Raw genomic sequence first — 14,905 nt, 5'->3', positions numbered from 1 at the left:
AATATTTTAAAAACTATTCATTTCATACTTAATTTCTATTTTTTTATTTGTTTTATAAATTTAAGGTTAAACCCCTTTAATTGTCTCTATTTATGTAAAGTTTTTCTAGTTCAATCTCTGTTTTTTTAAAATTTTCAATTGAGTCCTAAATAGTGCTAATTTACATCAATTGGGTTTTTATCGTTAAATTTGACTTATCAGGTTAAGTTTTGCTAGAAGCTGACGTGACAGATTTTTTAAACCTGACATTCAGAGTGAATTTTAAAACATTTTAACATTTTGATTAAAAAATTAAAAAAAAAAGTCATCTTCCATCCAGAACTAGAAAATCCAATCGCGTAGATCCACCATCATCTTCCTCTTCCTTGTGCACCATCAACCTGCACCATCAACCTGCAATTAAGTAATCACAAAATCAAAACAGTGACTATGCCATGTTCACTTTAATTCATCTCCTTCCATCCAGTGCCTTAGTGCTCAAGCTCTTCGCACCCAATCGAACTCATCATCATCTATTTTCTTCTCCACTAAACCATTCGCCTAAATCACGCCAGACACAAATTGAACAAATTGAACTATTTGAAAACCAGTTTTCCGGTGAATTACCTTAAGGTTTAGGAAACCTCAGTAGTTTAATTCTCTTGGACCTCTCTCAGAACACTCTCACAGGGGAACTACCACATGCAATAGCCTCTTTGTGTCTTTATTCTCTTAACCTAAATGACAACCTTCTCGGGAGAAATTCCTGAAATTTTAGCTTTAAATCTGCATCGGCTGAAACTCTTCAACAACAGCTTCACTGGGAAACTTCCACAAGATCTGGGACAAAACTCAGACATACAAGATCGCTTCTCCTCCAACCCTTCGCCAGCCTCAACAACCGCTTTCTCCCCCGTCCTGACCACATCTCCACCGGCGCCGTTTTGATCTGCGACGACGACGTGGAGGTGGACTCAAAGTCGTTGGAATTCGCGTTTCGCCGGCATGGCTTGCGCACGGGGGATCGTGGACGCGGTGCAAAACTTTGAAGATGTGTTGATGAACTTGGTGGTGGCAGAGGAGGCACATGTGGGTCCATTGCTGGTGGGGGCGAAGAGAGTGAGGGATTACGGGGACGCAAGGAACGAGAGGGAGGAAGGGGTGAGGGTGGGGTTGAGTAGTAGGAAAGGGGAGCACGGGAAGAGAAGAGGGTGGTGCATTGGGGTTACTTGATTAAAATCTTTCTTGATTGCAGAGTCACTATTTTGATATGGAAGATGGAAGATGACTTTTTTTTTAATATTTTAATCAAAATGTTAAAATATTTTTAAATTATACATAAAACTCTCTAAATGTCAGATTTAAAAAATATGTCACGTCAACTTTCAACCTCAACAAAACTTAACTCCGTTAAGTTAAATTTAACAGCAAGGACCCAATTGATCTAAATTAGCATTATTTATGACTCAATTGACAATTTTAAAAGAACGGAGATTGAACTGAAAAAACTCTACATAAATAGGGACAACTAAAGGGTTTTAACCTAAATTTAATAATAAAATTAATTTTTATCTTTTTATTATTATGATATAAAAGTATATAGTGCATGTATTGTTACTAGTTTTAAGTAAAAAGTTCATATTTTATTTTATTTTCTTAGAGAAAGAATTAACGATAAAATTAGTTTGCTTAGCTTTAAAAATAATGAAATGCGATTAGATATTTTTCAAACGGCAAAAATAGAAACATATATGACGAAATCGAAGCCTGTTGTTCAATTATTATTACTTTTGTTTGGTAACAACTATAATAAATACTGATTGAATGTTTCCATTTGTCTAACTAATACCCACTCACAAGGGTTACTTGTCACAATAAAAGTTGTCTAATTATTAGGAGTTTCAATTAAGTTAACTTGTAACATTCAAGAATTTGTATAATTCTAAATGTGACCTAATTATTATTCTTTACCAGATGATGAACCACAATAGCATGTGATTATTTTACAAAGTGTATCTTTATTGGGACAACAAAAATTTTAAAAACAATAAAACAGCACTTGATTATTTTACCAATAATGATGTGAAACAACAAAGTAATTCTAAAACGAAATTTCTTCCCTTACAATTCCCTTCTAATAAATCAATTTAAAAGTCAACTGAGTTCCGTAGTAGTTGGAGTAGAACGAATCTAAGGAAATTCTACTTACATCTATTTCCTCCATTTACCAGAAAAAAACGGGACCTTGCTTAAGAAATCAAATCAGATACTTCTTGAACGATAATTTAGATATAGAAGAATCTCGACATGGCAGATTTTGTAATTCTGTAATCTTGTAAGATTCATGGTCAAATGCCAAAACTACTGAATATCATTACAAACTTTACTCATGGGCTAACTCTATAATATGCAGTTTGAACTGATATGTGCAGTTGCGCATCTACCAGCCACATGACCTAAATATGGAGCCTATAGAAGTTGATCTCATGAGTCCAAAAACATAAGCTATAATGCTATACACTACAATTATCCTTAAGTCAGATCCTTGAACATCATTATCCTCTGCATATGTAACTACCTCAGGGCTTCATATGGTTTATATACAAGCTCATTCCACCTTCAGGTAAAATCAGGAGAGAAAAAAATTCCCCATTTAGCTTCTATAATATATTCATTATGCAACTTGTATTGATTCTGCTGCATCAAGTTTTGGTTCACAACAATCAAAATTTTCCTCACTGGCCTCCCCGTTGTCAACATCATCACCATTGACATTATCATCATCCTCAGTGTCATCATCACTACAAGAGTTATTAGCGTTGTGTTCATTTAAGGTCAGAAGTGTCTTCACAGCCTTGTCAGCTTCATCATCACAGCCACCACCAGAGTTATCCTTGTCCTCATGAATGGCATAGAGTGGCTCCCTCAGAGTTATTCCCTTCATATTTTCCAGATCAACAGGGATTTCCAAACCAGACGATTCTGGTTCAACCTTCTTAGCAAGTTCAACTTTGGGAATTGATGATGATTTACTTTCTAAAGCAGAGCAATCAGACATGGATCCATCCACCACTGCAGAATTAGCTGACATCCCGATGCTGGACCTGACATTTGAAGTTAAATAAGTGCAAATGTCAGGCTTTCCTCGTATATCAATCCATCTGTTATTGATCCAATCTCGGGAAATCCGAATGTTCTTCTGCTCGACCTTTAGGAACCTCTCTTCACCTAATGAGAAAGTCATATTTACCAATTGTCAGACATAAAACCCGAACAAAACATGATTCACAAACTCACGGAGTCCATGGGCTAGTGAACTACATCACAATAATTAAAGAAAAAAAATGTATCCTACCAGGGGTGTAAACTTGCAGGATTCCATCTCCGCTGACATTAACTGCAGTTATGACCCCTTCCCACCATCCATCACACGACCAGGCATCCACTGCTGCTCCAATCTCAAAAGTACGACTTGAATTGTATTCAGGAGGGCATGGCCGGACTGTTAAGCGGCCTAAACATCGCATACCCAATTTATCACGAGCTGCCACTCTAGATGCAGGAACCCATTCCTAAAAGTGTTAACAACAGGCTGAGAACCATACTCTTCACTAGCTTCATGGATCAATAGAATTGTTTTTATATGATTGGACTTCTATGTCCAAAAATTACTACAATCAGTAGTTCAGCAATGCTGAGATAAGATAGATAGAAAGAATAAAGAAAAGAAAACACAAGCCATTGCATACCTCTAGTTTCTGTGCTCCGTCTATATCAAGCAAATCATCATACTGGACCTTCAGCAGCCTCGGAGACATGCTCAAGATTTTACATCTAAACCAGCATCCTCTAATGCCACTATCTTGACAAAGAACCTCTATCTTAGCACCGACCTGAAAAGGCAGTTTAGGCTTTGGTCCAATAACCTTAATACCTACTGTTTTTCTTGATAGTTTTAATTTTAAACTGGGATATTTCAGTCCACATTTTGTCATTTCATTGGTAGGAACAGAGACTTGCAGACCAGAAAAAGCCTTCCCAAATATGTGATCCTTAGAACATCTAATCCTCTTATTGCTGGACCTTAAAGGATCATCTTGAGTGAAGTTCTCATCATCATCTGTGTGTGACTTTTCAAACTTTGCCTTTCTCTTGGAGAGAATAGGACTATTTAAACAAGAAAGAACAGGCTGGCTACTATACCCACGCAACTTTGTAAGTGTGAAGGGCTTAAGCCTATTGTTTTTAAACTGCCTAAAGCACGTATGGATCTCGGATAAAGATGTATGAGGCACAGCAGCCAGGTATTTCTCATAATGCTTAGGAGTCAAAACAGTCGCAGGACCATTGACACACTCAGCACTGATCACCTGAACATGAGGTGTGATGAAAACCTCTCCCTCTTGCAGAATCAGCTGTGGAATCACCTGCTTAACTTCCTGACCATGATGAAACCAACGCACCTTCACCTTTTTTTGTCTCTTCTTGTCTTCATACATATCTTCCAAGTAACCAAGATAATGGTTTTCTTCTTCAGCCATAATATACACAAATGAATGAACCTAAAATTTACAAAAAATAGCTTCAGAATCATAAAAATTAAACAAATCCAAAAACAGAAAAAGTATATGGTACCAAGAAAGTGGGTTATAAGCACTTGGGGAAGCCACCCTCAAATGCTATCTGTCAAGGAGAATCTAAACACTTAAATACTCCATCAAACATCCCATTTTATTCGATGTGATCTTAAACACCCCATAATACCCAAGTCCTTATCACAGCACTACCCCTAAGAGCCAAAGTCTTCACTTTCACAATACATTACTTGATACCACTTTACTCAACTCCTTGTTGGTCTAAAACCTCCACAGGTTCCTTTCCCAGACACTGACAGCCAACTTTGTTACTGTTTGATAAGCACTCAAAGTCTTAGGAAACCCATCCTCAAAAGCCAGCTACTAGGGAATAGGAGAGAACCAAACACTTAAATATCCCACCGAATATCACATACTACTTGATGTGAGACTTAGGCACCTCATAATACCAAGTCCCTATTAGCGAGGAAAAAAATTGAGATATAATGAAAAACAAAATAATTTTCTCACATTTATGGTTGTTCCATTCCTGCAAAACCCTGAGTAGTGCTTCAGCTGTTTAGCACAAAACCAAGTGCTGCCTGACCATTCAATATCCGAGGTTTGGAATTTTAGTTTCCTAGAAATCTGCAGTACAAGAAAAAATACATGGTTAATTAATCACATGAAGATAGAAGCGAAAATATAGAGATATGAATTTAATTAGTTGTCATTTCCTTACCATTTTATCAGGTAAAATCTTATTACTGAAATTAATTCCAGGCACTAAAATTTTGAGAGATTCATCAACTTGTGCAAATTCATCCAATTGTACACCTGTGACAGAAAGGTTATGGTTGCTTAAAATGTCTTCTTTCCACAACTACAGAAAAAACAGCTAAAAGAACTAGTGGATCAAATTGTAGAAAAATGAGGATAAGACAACAAAAATATCCACTAGATTAGGGAAAGGAGATTCATCTCGAAAAACCAGTAATTAGTTTTGCAACAAAAGGGCATAAAGCATTTTATTTGGACTAAGGGATCACATAACCACATTAAGAGTGTTCAGATTGCCATTTAACGCTTGCTAAACAGACAGTCACACTTTCCAGTGATGAAAACAGAGAATTAAGGTTTTTTTCTCATTGATGAAAGTTACGTTGAAGGAAATCGTTAGAAAAACCCATCCTAAGATAGTGGCATCCAACTCAACTCAGTTGTAATGTTAGTTCATCTTTGGTTCCTTCTCACAAAATGTTCAAACTATTGGTCTTCAGAGTATTTATACCTACCTAAAATACTACATAAAGACATTCCTCTTACTTTATAGGAACAACAAAAATAGTGAATTAGCTAGCGAGACATCAAGTAAAAAGAATTAAACCATAATTTTCTTCAATAGAAGGTTCCTGTCTTTTTTGGACCTCATAATAATAGTATTCTAAACAAATATGAAAAGGCATGGGATAGAATGAAATGTAAAGTTCATTAGCATCAATAGAAATTATTTATCCATGGAAAAGATGTTCTTAAAACTGATTCAAGAAAAGATTGAAATCAACAAACTACCCAACTCAATGCCATAATTGTCTTCATGGTAACATAAGACCAAAGAAAATTTACCAATTGCTCAATGGATACCTTATCAAATCTTTCTTGCCATGAAAAAATAACTACAGGCTAGGCTCACTTCCAAATTAAAAGAGAAATAATATAGGGTGTGAGAGGTCAAGATTTTAAGTACCACATTTAGTAGTTTATTCTTGTCAATGTGGAACTCACATTGCTACCCATTTTGAAAACCAACATCCTCAACGATTTTCACTTTATCAATACTTACCCGACGACAGTCCTTTCCCTTTGATAACTTTACTCACATATCAACATTTGGTTTCACCTTAATACAGCCAAAGTTGCCCTACAATTTTGGGTTGGATCTCCTTATTTTCATAAGTTCTAGCTGGTACAATTAGAATCTTGTAGATATGGTAAAACCCAATATATATAGTAATTGTTAATATTAGGATCAATTAGATTCATTTTATATTTATGTTATTAGAGCCTAAAATAGGGTAAATAAATATTTTGTAATTATGTTTTTCCCCTATAAATTCAATAGCATTGTGGTCTAAACATACAGAACTCATTAAATGTCTTCTTGATTTCTCTCTTCTCAACATGGTTTAAAGTGCCTAACGAGAAAGGAACCCTAATTCATACTTTCCCCGTAGGCCAACTTCTAATAAATGTAAAAATTTTAGAACCCATGTATGGTTTCTGGTTTTCTTCTTTTTTCAGTTGTGCTTCACTGTTCACCTCATAAGACTTTCAGGAGTGTTTTCTGGTCGATAGTGCCACAACTGGCATTGCTTTGCAATGGCTCTCCGAGCATCTTTCTTTTGCTATCCAGTAATTTCCACACTCTCCAAGCATCTTTTTGCTCTTTGGTAGTCATTGTGTCCTTTGAGCAATTTTGTCCTCAGGCAGTTGGCGTGCCCTTTGACCAATTTTGGTCTTTGAAAATCATTGCATTCTCCGAGCAATTATTGCTCTACAATAGTCATTGTTCCCCGAGTTTTATTTGCACTCCTGCAATCACAGCATCCTCTTACCACTAATGTAACTCTATAATTGGAGTTGCCCTTATTTGGCAACCACTAGCTGCCTCACTCACTGCCAACTGCCACCATGTGCCACAAGCTAATTGGCAAATCATCTTCACACACACTAAATTGATGTGCGAAGCTTTGTCATTATATACTTTGTCAGCTCCAACAACCACCTAGCTTTGTAACATGCTTGACTTATACATATGTTTCAACTTGAGAGGCAGTGCTAAAGATATGACTTTAAAGGACAAAGCATATTGAAGTTAATTGTAACTGTTAGAGAAAAAGTTATATCTGGGAAAATTCTGATGATCACCTAGCATATATATTCACCTCCTTGGATTAACTACATATGTGAAAAACTTGGTACATATGACCTATATGCTCCAACTTGAGGAGAGTGTTAGAATCCTATAGATATAGTAAATGATGATATTAGGGTATTAGCCAAAAATAGGGTAACAAAATATTCTGTAATTCCATTTTGTGGTCATAAACACTCATATTTTATCATACGCCTTCTTGGTTTCTCTCTTCTCTACAGGTTACTTCATTGAGAGTCAGGCTAAGATAAGGATTACTTATAGGCTATATTAAGGTGCAAACTGAATACTGATAAGACACTAATATTGTCAAATAGAAAAACCTACTATTTAGTAGTGTCAATAGAGTGAAAGTTGTTGCGGATTTAAAGAGAGTGGCAATGTTAGGCATTCTACATTGAGTAGCATAAATTACTTGATGTAGTACTTCAGTCCTGAGACTCTTCCACCCAACAATGGTTTTTCTAGTTGGACTCCTCATTAAAGAGCACTTGTAGAGAGTCTAACCCAAAACACTAATCTATTATTAGGTGGAAGAGCCTCAAATGTGGATTAAGTAGTTTATACTACTCAATATGGAACGTCAAACAAAGGTCACCACTCTTCGAATTGAGTCATGTTACGCCTAAATGTTACTGGTGGAGCGGCTCAAATCACAATAGTCTACAACATTTGCTAATGCAATGTCAAATAAGGTACTAGAGATAGTTTCCCCCTTGACAAGTTTCCATTTCAAGCTCATATATAGAGGGAAACAATGGAAGATTAGGCAATTTGAAGTTGATCCATTTAAGATTTTCCTTAGCTTCTTATACATCAGAACCCTCTACTGCACTTGTCTGCAAGTTTATAGCACCACACACTATTCCTTGCTGCCACGCAGCACTTTCTAGCCAATTTTTTGGCATTGAGACTTTGTTCGCACTGGTTTACAAATATATTCCTCTTTCCTCATTAATTTTAGGCATTTTCGTCATTGTTGTAACCTGTCCTCTGCCATTTCAATCTTATTTCTACTTCTTTCTTATAGAGATTTCATATCGGTTAGATATATGATCAAATTATATACTATGTAAATGGGTACAAACCTCACCTTTCAAATTGATTATGTAAGATTCAGTTAGACCTAAACCCACTAGGTAAGATGGTACCAAAATCTATCCTAACCTGTCAGGTTTGAGATTTTCAGTATTCGACATGAAAGGATGTGTGAGAGATCCACATTGGCTGGAGATATAATTGAATTATTATATAGGTGCATTCAAACCTCATTTTGCAACAATTTTTGTGAGATTAGGCTTAAGCCCTCTTTCAAGACTTTCTACTCAATTCTATCTTCAGTCTCTTTAAAAATGTTTAGGGTTTAGGTTTCAAAATGTTGAAGCAACAATGACTTATTAACTTTGGGTAATTTTTCTTTATTTTTCAACATATATACTACAGCAGTCATAAGTTGATGCCTGGTGTTTAGGTTCGAAATAGTGGTCATCCTGTTGTCCCTCGAGCTTTTTGGGGTTCACCACACCATGCTACTAGTTGGGATTGACTACTGAGGTATTATACAAGTAAACCAAGAATAAGTAGACCACAAGACTTGTATTAAGTTGTCATGTAATATATATATATATATATATATATATATATATATATATATATATATATATATATATATATATATATATATATATATATATATAGTATATGAGTGGTTTGTCAACCCTAGAACCCTAATTCTTTTATTATTATTAGCTATTTCTTCTTCAGTCTATCAAAACTGAAAAGGCTGGTGCCTTTTCTGCCTTGCTTCATAATGGAAGCAAGCATTTCAAGCCAGAAGGCCAGATTAAGTCTCTAAACAATGTTTTTCCTAACCATAAGTGCACATATAAAGAAATACCATAATGTATTAATACAATACCTAATATCTCATGTTTCAAGAAAGGAAAGAGAACAATTTTTCGATTGCTGCTGTATTGATTACATAAGCAAAACGACAGGCCACCAACCAGAATAACAAACCAATCACAGCTACTCTCACATTTATTCACTTAACATGGAAAACATCAATGAAAAATGCTAACATGGCGATAATTAGTCATCCTTAATAGCTAGCTAGGAAAAGTAGAATATAAATTCCATTAAATTTGCACTTAAGCAATCCAAATAAAATATTTGATGTGGTAGTGACACTATTTCAAAATAAACCACTTTACTCAATTTGAACAAATCATAAAAAATCTTTGATTTCCAAAATAAATTCACCTATTATTGTAAATCTTCAATAAGTCCAAAGACAACATCCCACAAATAAGGTGCATGTAAAATAACTTTTACGCAAGTGGTCATGCAGGAAAGAATAACAGGAGTTGACAAAATTCCTTGAAAAGATAAACTCACGGGAAGTGCATTTCCGTTATTAAACAGAACAAGTCTTTCTAAAAGAATACAGGACAAGCGGTTACAGCTGAAAAAATAATGAAAACCGAGTCTTATCCCATTAGGTGCCAATAAAAACCTAAATTCCGTGAGCCAAAACCATTAAAAAAATACAGGACAAGCGGTTACAGCTGAAAAATTAATAAAAACCGAGTCTTATCCCATTAAGTGCCAATGTCAAAATTCCGTGAGCCGAAACCATGCACACAGTAATTTCAAGCACATGCATCTGCAATTAATATTTCACAAATACAAAATAACCTAAAGCAATAGAAAAATGTGATTGCACGCTGAAAACCTAACTACTGCATGTGAAGCAGACAATTCCACCAAAACAAACAAATGAGTCAGTTGACGACATAACCTATATAACTCAGCACAGACTTGATCAAATTCCTTTAATAGATAAACTCATAGGAAGGATAATTGTGCAGTCAATCAGAACAAGCATTGTAGCTTTCCAGCATTAATATGAGACACCAGTCATTTTATAACCAACAACTAAAAACAACCAAGCTATTTCTTGATTAGTCAGAACAATTTTTGTTGCTTTCTAATGCTGGTGATACAAGAACCAGTTTATTACCGACAACAACTAACAAAAACCAAGCCATTATGCAATTAATCAGCACAATATAGCACAAGCTTTACCAAATTCCTTTAATAGATAAAATCATATGAAGCAAAATGTGCGATTAATCGGAACCAGCCTTGTAACTTTCTGGCATTAATACAAGACATTGATCAGTTCATAACTAACAATTAAAGACAACCAAGCTATTTCTTGAATAATGAGAACAAGTCTTGTCGCTTTCAGGTGTGGTAGTACAAGACACCAGTTTATTACCTACTAAAACTAACAACAACCAAGCCATCATGCAATTAATCAGTACAATATAGCACAGTCTTTACCAAATTCCTTTAATAGATAAACTCATACAAAGAAAAGTTGTGAGATTAATCAGAACAAGCCTTGTAGCTTTGCTGTGGCAGCAGTTTATAACTAACAACTACAAACAGCCAAGCTATTTCTTGATTAATCAGAACAAGTTTTGTAGCTTTCTGGTGTCCATACAATACACCAGTTTATGACCTACTAGAACTGACAACACCCAAGCCATCATGCAATTAATCAGCGCAGGTCTTGTTGCTTTCAGGTGTTAGTGCATGACAACAGTTTACTACCAACAATCAAGCCTGCCATTAGGCTGGAAAGTTTTCAAACTGCAGTACCAGTTGATATTGCAGGAAATTATGAACAAATGCAGCTCCAATTGCAGTCCTGGTGATCCCAAAATCCTTATTGTTGTAGCTGAGATAACAAACCACCGTGACAAACCATTTTTTTCAAAACATTAGAGGGATAACAAAACATACAACCTTCCTGGTAAAATTCCAAGGCAAAAGACCATGCAAACAGTAGTAAGTAACATTCAGCACATGCATCCACAATGAACATTCCATCAACCATACAAATCACCCATAGAATACTATAAGAGTCAAACTACCTGGATGGTGTGACCTATTCCTGGAGACCAAACAAGTAAGCCAGTCAACAACCTCTCGCCGTGCCCTCCACTTGCAGGCATTGATGGGCTGTGTGGATCCATAGGCCTGCAAGAAATGGTCAGGGACAACATACATCATGTGCCTCACACTCCTCTCCGTCCCCACAACCGCCAGCACCGAATTTCCGGTCGCATCCTTCAGATAGAAGTGAATCACTCGGTTCCCACGCTCCTGGCATATCACCTGCTCCTCCCAGGCCACAAAAACATCCCCACCACCTACCTCCCCACCAGACATTCTCAAACCTACCACAGTTAGTTCCTCCACCAACGGCAAATTGTACAAGGAAAAACCCTAACACAAACCACCACCCCCTAAGTCAAACCATCTCACAGCACCCAAACCTGCAAAAATACAGCAATTCAAAAAAAAAAACCCCCCGCCAAGCAATAGGGATCAAGTTCTGGAGAGAGTGAAACATCACCGCCAGAATTGAAGAGAGAGAAAACCAAGTGAGAGGAGTCCTGAAAGTGAAGTCAAACAATGCCCAGCAAAAGGAGGGAAAGACTAGAAAAAACACAAATGTTAGAGCGCATTCAAGAGAGTGTGCAATAACTAGGAGTGTGAGGAAGTTTGTGTGTTTAGCTGTGTCTGTGACGAAGGTTTTGGTGGGTGGGGCCAGGTGGGTTCAATGGAGGGGTGACCGAGACGATCCAGATAACAAACAAAACAAAAACAAAACCAAGAAAAAAAAAAACTTTAAACTCTTGGGGAAGGATTAGAGACCATGGTTGGGTCCTCTTTAGTGGGAGAAAAAATGGGTAATAGAGCAGACAAAGAGAGAGACAGGGTTGAAGCTGCTCTGCTATTGCTGCTGCTACCAAGTGACCTTTCTCTTCTCTTCTTCTGTTTCTGTGCCATGTGGTGTGAATCAGTGGGTTGAGGAGAAGAGAAAGGAGAAAGAGAAGAACTGCGAGGGTATTATGGGAATTGTGCTTGTTTTTCCTGGAGGGATATTCGAGTGCTGCGACTACATTGTACTCACTGACACGTGGCTCTCTATTTGACTACCTTTTCTCCATCATGCCCATGTTGTTGCTTGTAGTTGTGTCCTATCCATACGACCGTTACTGTAATAAATTTGGTTGTGTTTTCTCATTGTCAAGTTTTCCATCTTAATTTTCTTTTTCTGTGTCATTGTGATATTCTTAGGAAAGGTGGCTCCTACTCATACTGCACACAGTGTTGTAGTCACTTCCTTAAAGATTGTCTATAAAATAGGTTTACACTTGTAGAATGTCCCAACTTAAAAGTCAAAAGTTAAGAAAATAATCATATATATAAATATGGAAATATTGTTTTTTGTGATAAAAAGTGGAAATCCTTTGACATATTGAAAGGTAACAATTTCCCTAAGATAAAATAATATTGATTGGTAAAATTTATGATATATTCATGTTTACATAAAAATGAATTTGAAAGGTTTAATACTATAGCAGCACATTATTTATTACTATCATCAGTGAGAGTTTATTGGAAATTAATTATAACTTTTTTTAGCTCTTATTTGATGGATATTTTTTATGACTTTGTAATTTTATATTTTTTAATCTGTAGCATATGTTTTATTTAAATTGTGTTTTTAAATTAGAGTTGTATGATTGATTATTGAATCCCTTTATTTTTTTTCAAAATTTCTTAAATAGGTGAAGATAATATTGTTAAGATCAGTTTTGGAATTTAAAATTTTATTTTTAAAATTCAATTCAAAGAATTTATACTAAAACAACATTAAATGTGAGATTATTAAATGTATTAAAGTAGCATTAAAATAATATGCATTAACTTTTTGATTGAGATTTACAGTGAGAAATTCATACATTTCATTATTTAAGAATTTTTTTATATGATTAGCTTGTAATACAAATACTTTAAAAGAAATATAGTATTTTTATGTGTGAAAATGTTCAAAATATGATAGCAAAGTCTCAACATTTTAAATGAAATTTACACAGCTATATGACATTTATTACAACTGAATTCAAACCTAAAAATAGATTCTCCTTAACCACTGTTTTTACCTACAAATAAATTAACTACTGTTTTAACTAAAAGATATTCATAAATATAGATATGTTATAATTTGCTTTTAATTAAAAAAAAAAAACTCACTCTACCGGCCTTTTACTTTTTATTTATTTAAAGTCAAACTTGAAGATTAACATTAGTAGAAACATTATATTATAAAGATTAAGTTTTTTTGTAAACCATTACTGCATCCCTAATAAAAATTACTTATAATAGTTATTTATAAATGAAGATAAAATTCTTTGAAATTAAAGAAAGTTATCAACAACTATCTAAAAATTTAAGTAACCATGAATATATGACTTATATTTAAATAGTGATTGAATTTGCATCCAACTATTAAAAGCAATGTATTACATACTTTTAAGTTTATCATTTTCTTTTCTAGACTTCTTCATTATTATTCTGATTTTAAAATATATACACATTTTTTATATTTTGAAAATAAATAATTACTTTTCTCCAATTTTAAGCAAAAATAATATCAATATTTATTGTATTTTCATTTTGTTTAAAAATTAATAAAAAGGTACGTGTAATTACATCTCTGTCCACCTTTTTATGATAGGAATAAAAAAATTGAGTCCAAAGAAAAATATGAAGAATAAAATTACAAAGAAAAAACATGAGATTAAAAATTAAAAGTTTTAAAATAAAAGTAAATGCTTTTTAAGTGTAGAAAAGTTATATTTATTTTTCTTAGAGTATTTTTTTAGAACACTTAACTACGAACATGATTGTTTTTAGTTGGGGGTTATATTTAGTGTTTATGAGAGTTTTATCCCTTAGTAAAGGGTGTTTTTAGTGACTTGTTATTTTTCTAAAAAGAGTCCGTGTAACTAATAAGTTACTTTGAGATTTTTAACAATATGTATAATAACTTACGCTATCATTTTAAATTATAAATAAATAAAAATTTGTGTTATTTTTTATTTATATTTATTCTTTATTAAAATAACAAATATTAAGTTAATAAATATAATTATATCTTTTATTTTGTATTAATTATATTATATTAACTTTTCTATTATATCATTTTTATATTATTATAAGATGTTTAGTAGATATAACATCTCAATTTAATCCCAATTTAATACTAAAAACTATTAAACTTGAAATTTTATAAATGATAATTAATAGTAAATAATTTTAATTATATATAATATCAATAAATTTATCTCAAAGGAGTAATACCATATTAACATATTATATATATAAGGAAACTATTTAACTATAAGTACAGATTCCCATAAAATTATACATGACAATCATGCACTCTTATCTTAAGGATCAAATTGAAGACTCATCAACGTTCTGATATACATCAATTCTTGCATCATTCTCTGTTCATATCACAATGGTGATCATTGCAACAAGAAGACAC

At 34.1% G+C, this 14,905-nt stretch overlaps 1 protein-coding gene and 1 long non-coding RNA gene across 3 annotated transcripts; both read right to left on the bottom strand.

Moving 5' to 3' along the window:
• Nucleotides 1-168: 168 nt before the first annotated feature.
• On the bottom strand, nt 169-1,308 carry LOC148198808 (uncharacterized). The gene is made up of 2 exons (XR_015779768.1): nt 607-1,308; nt 169-393 (listed from the first exon to the last, which is right to left on the bottom strand). It is a non-coding gene; the product is annotated as an uncharacterized LOC148198808 (long non-coding RNA).
• A 920-nt stretch (nt 1,309-2,228) lies between these two features.
• On the bottom strand, nt 2,229-12,389 carry LOC124839425 (uncharacterized). Of its 2 annotated transcripts, XM_047315244.2 has the most exons (7): nt 11,918-12,389; nt 11,433-11,837; nt 5,296-5,390; nt 5,085-5,201; nt 3,729-4,541; nt 3,335-3,551; nt 2,229-3,207 (listed from the first exon to the last, which is right to left on the bottom strand). In XM_047315244.2, the coding sequence occupies exons 2-7, from the start codon at nt 11,728-11,730 to the stop codon at nt 2,654-2,656; spliced, it is 2,094 nt and encodes a 697-aa protein (XP_047171200.1). In that variant the 5' UTR covers nt 11,731-11,837; nt 11,918-12,389; the 3' UTR covers nt 2,229-2,653. The 2 variants fall into 2 exon arrangements, with proteins under 2 accessions (XP_047171200.1, XP_087972395.1); XM_088116269.1 differs by having other exon boundaries at nt 11,433-12,389.
• Nucleotides 12,390-14,905: the final 2,516 nt, after the last annotated feature.

This window comes from Vigna umbellata, chromosome 5 (genome assembly GCF_029865625.1).
Source record: "Vigna umbellata cultivar VRB3 chromosome 5, Vumbellata_1.0, whole genome shotgun sequence".
Lineage (NCBI taxonomy): Eukaryota > Viridiplantae > Streptophyta > Magnoliopsida > Fabales > Fabaceae > Vigna > Vigna umbellata.
Note: the sequence above shows the minus strand (reverse complement) of the source record. Positions and strands in the feature narration are given on the sequence as shown.

Bases quoted from the DNA above. Each gene is read 5' to 3' on its own strand.
- LOC124839425 (XM_088116269.1), bottom strand. From the start codon at position 11,730: ATGTCTGGTGGGGAGGTAGGTGGTGGGGATGTTTTTGTGGCCTGGGAG. The intron at 3,552-3,728 runs GTATGCAATGGC...TAACACTTTTAG, and splicing joins ACGGAGCACAGAAACTAGAG to GAATGGGTTCCTGCATCTAG. The intron at 3,208-3,334 runs GTAGGATACATT...CTTTCTCATTAG, and splicing joins CCTGCAAGTTTACACCCCTG to GTGAAGAGAGGTTCCTAAAG.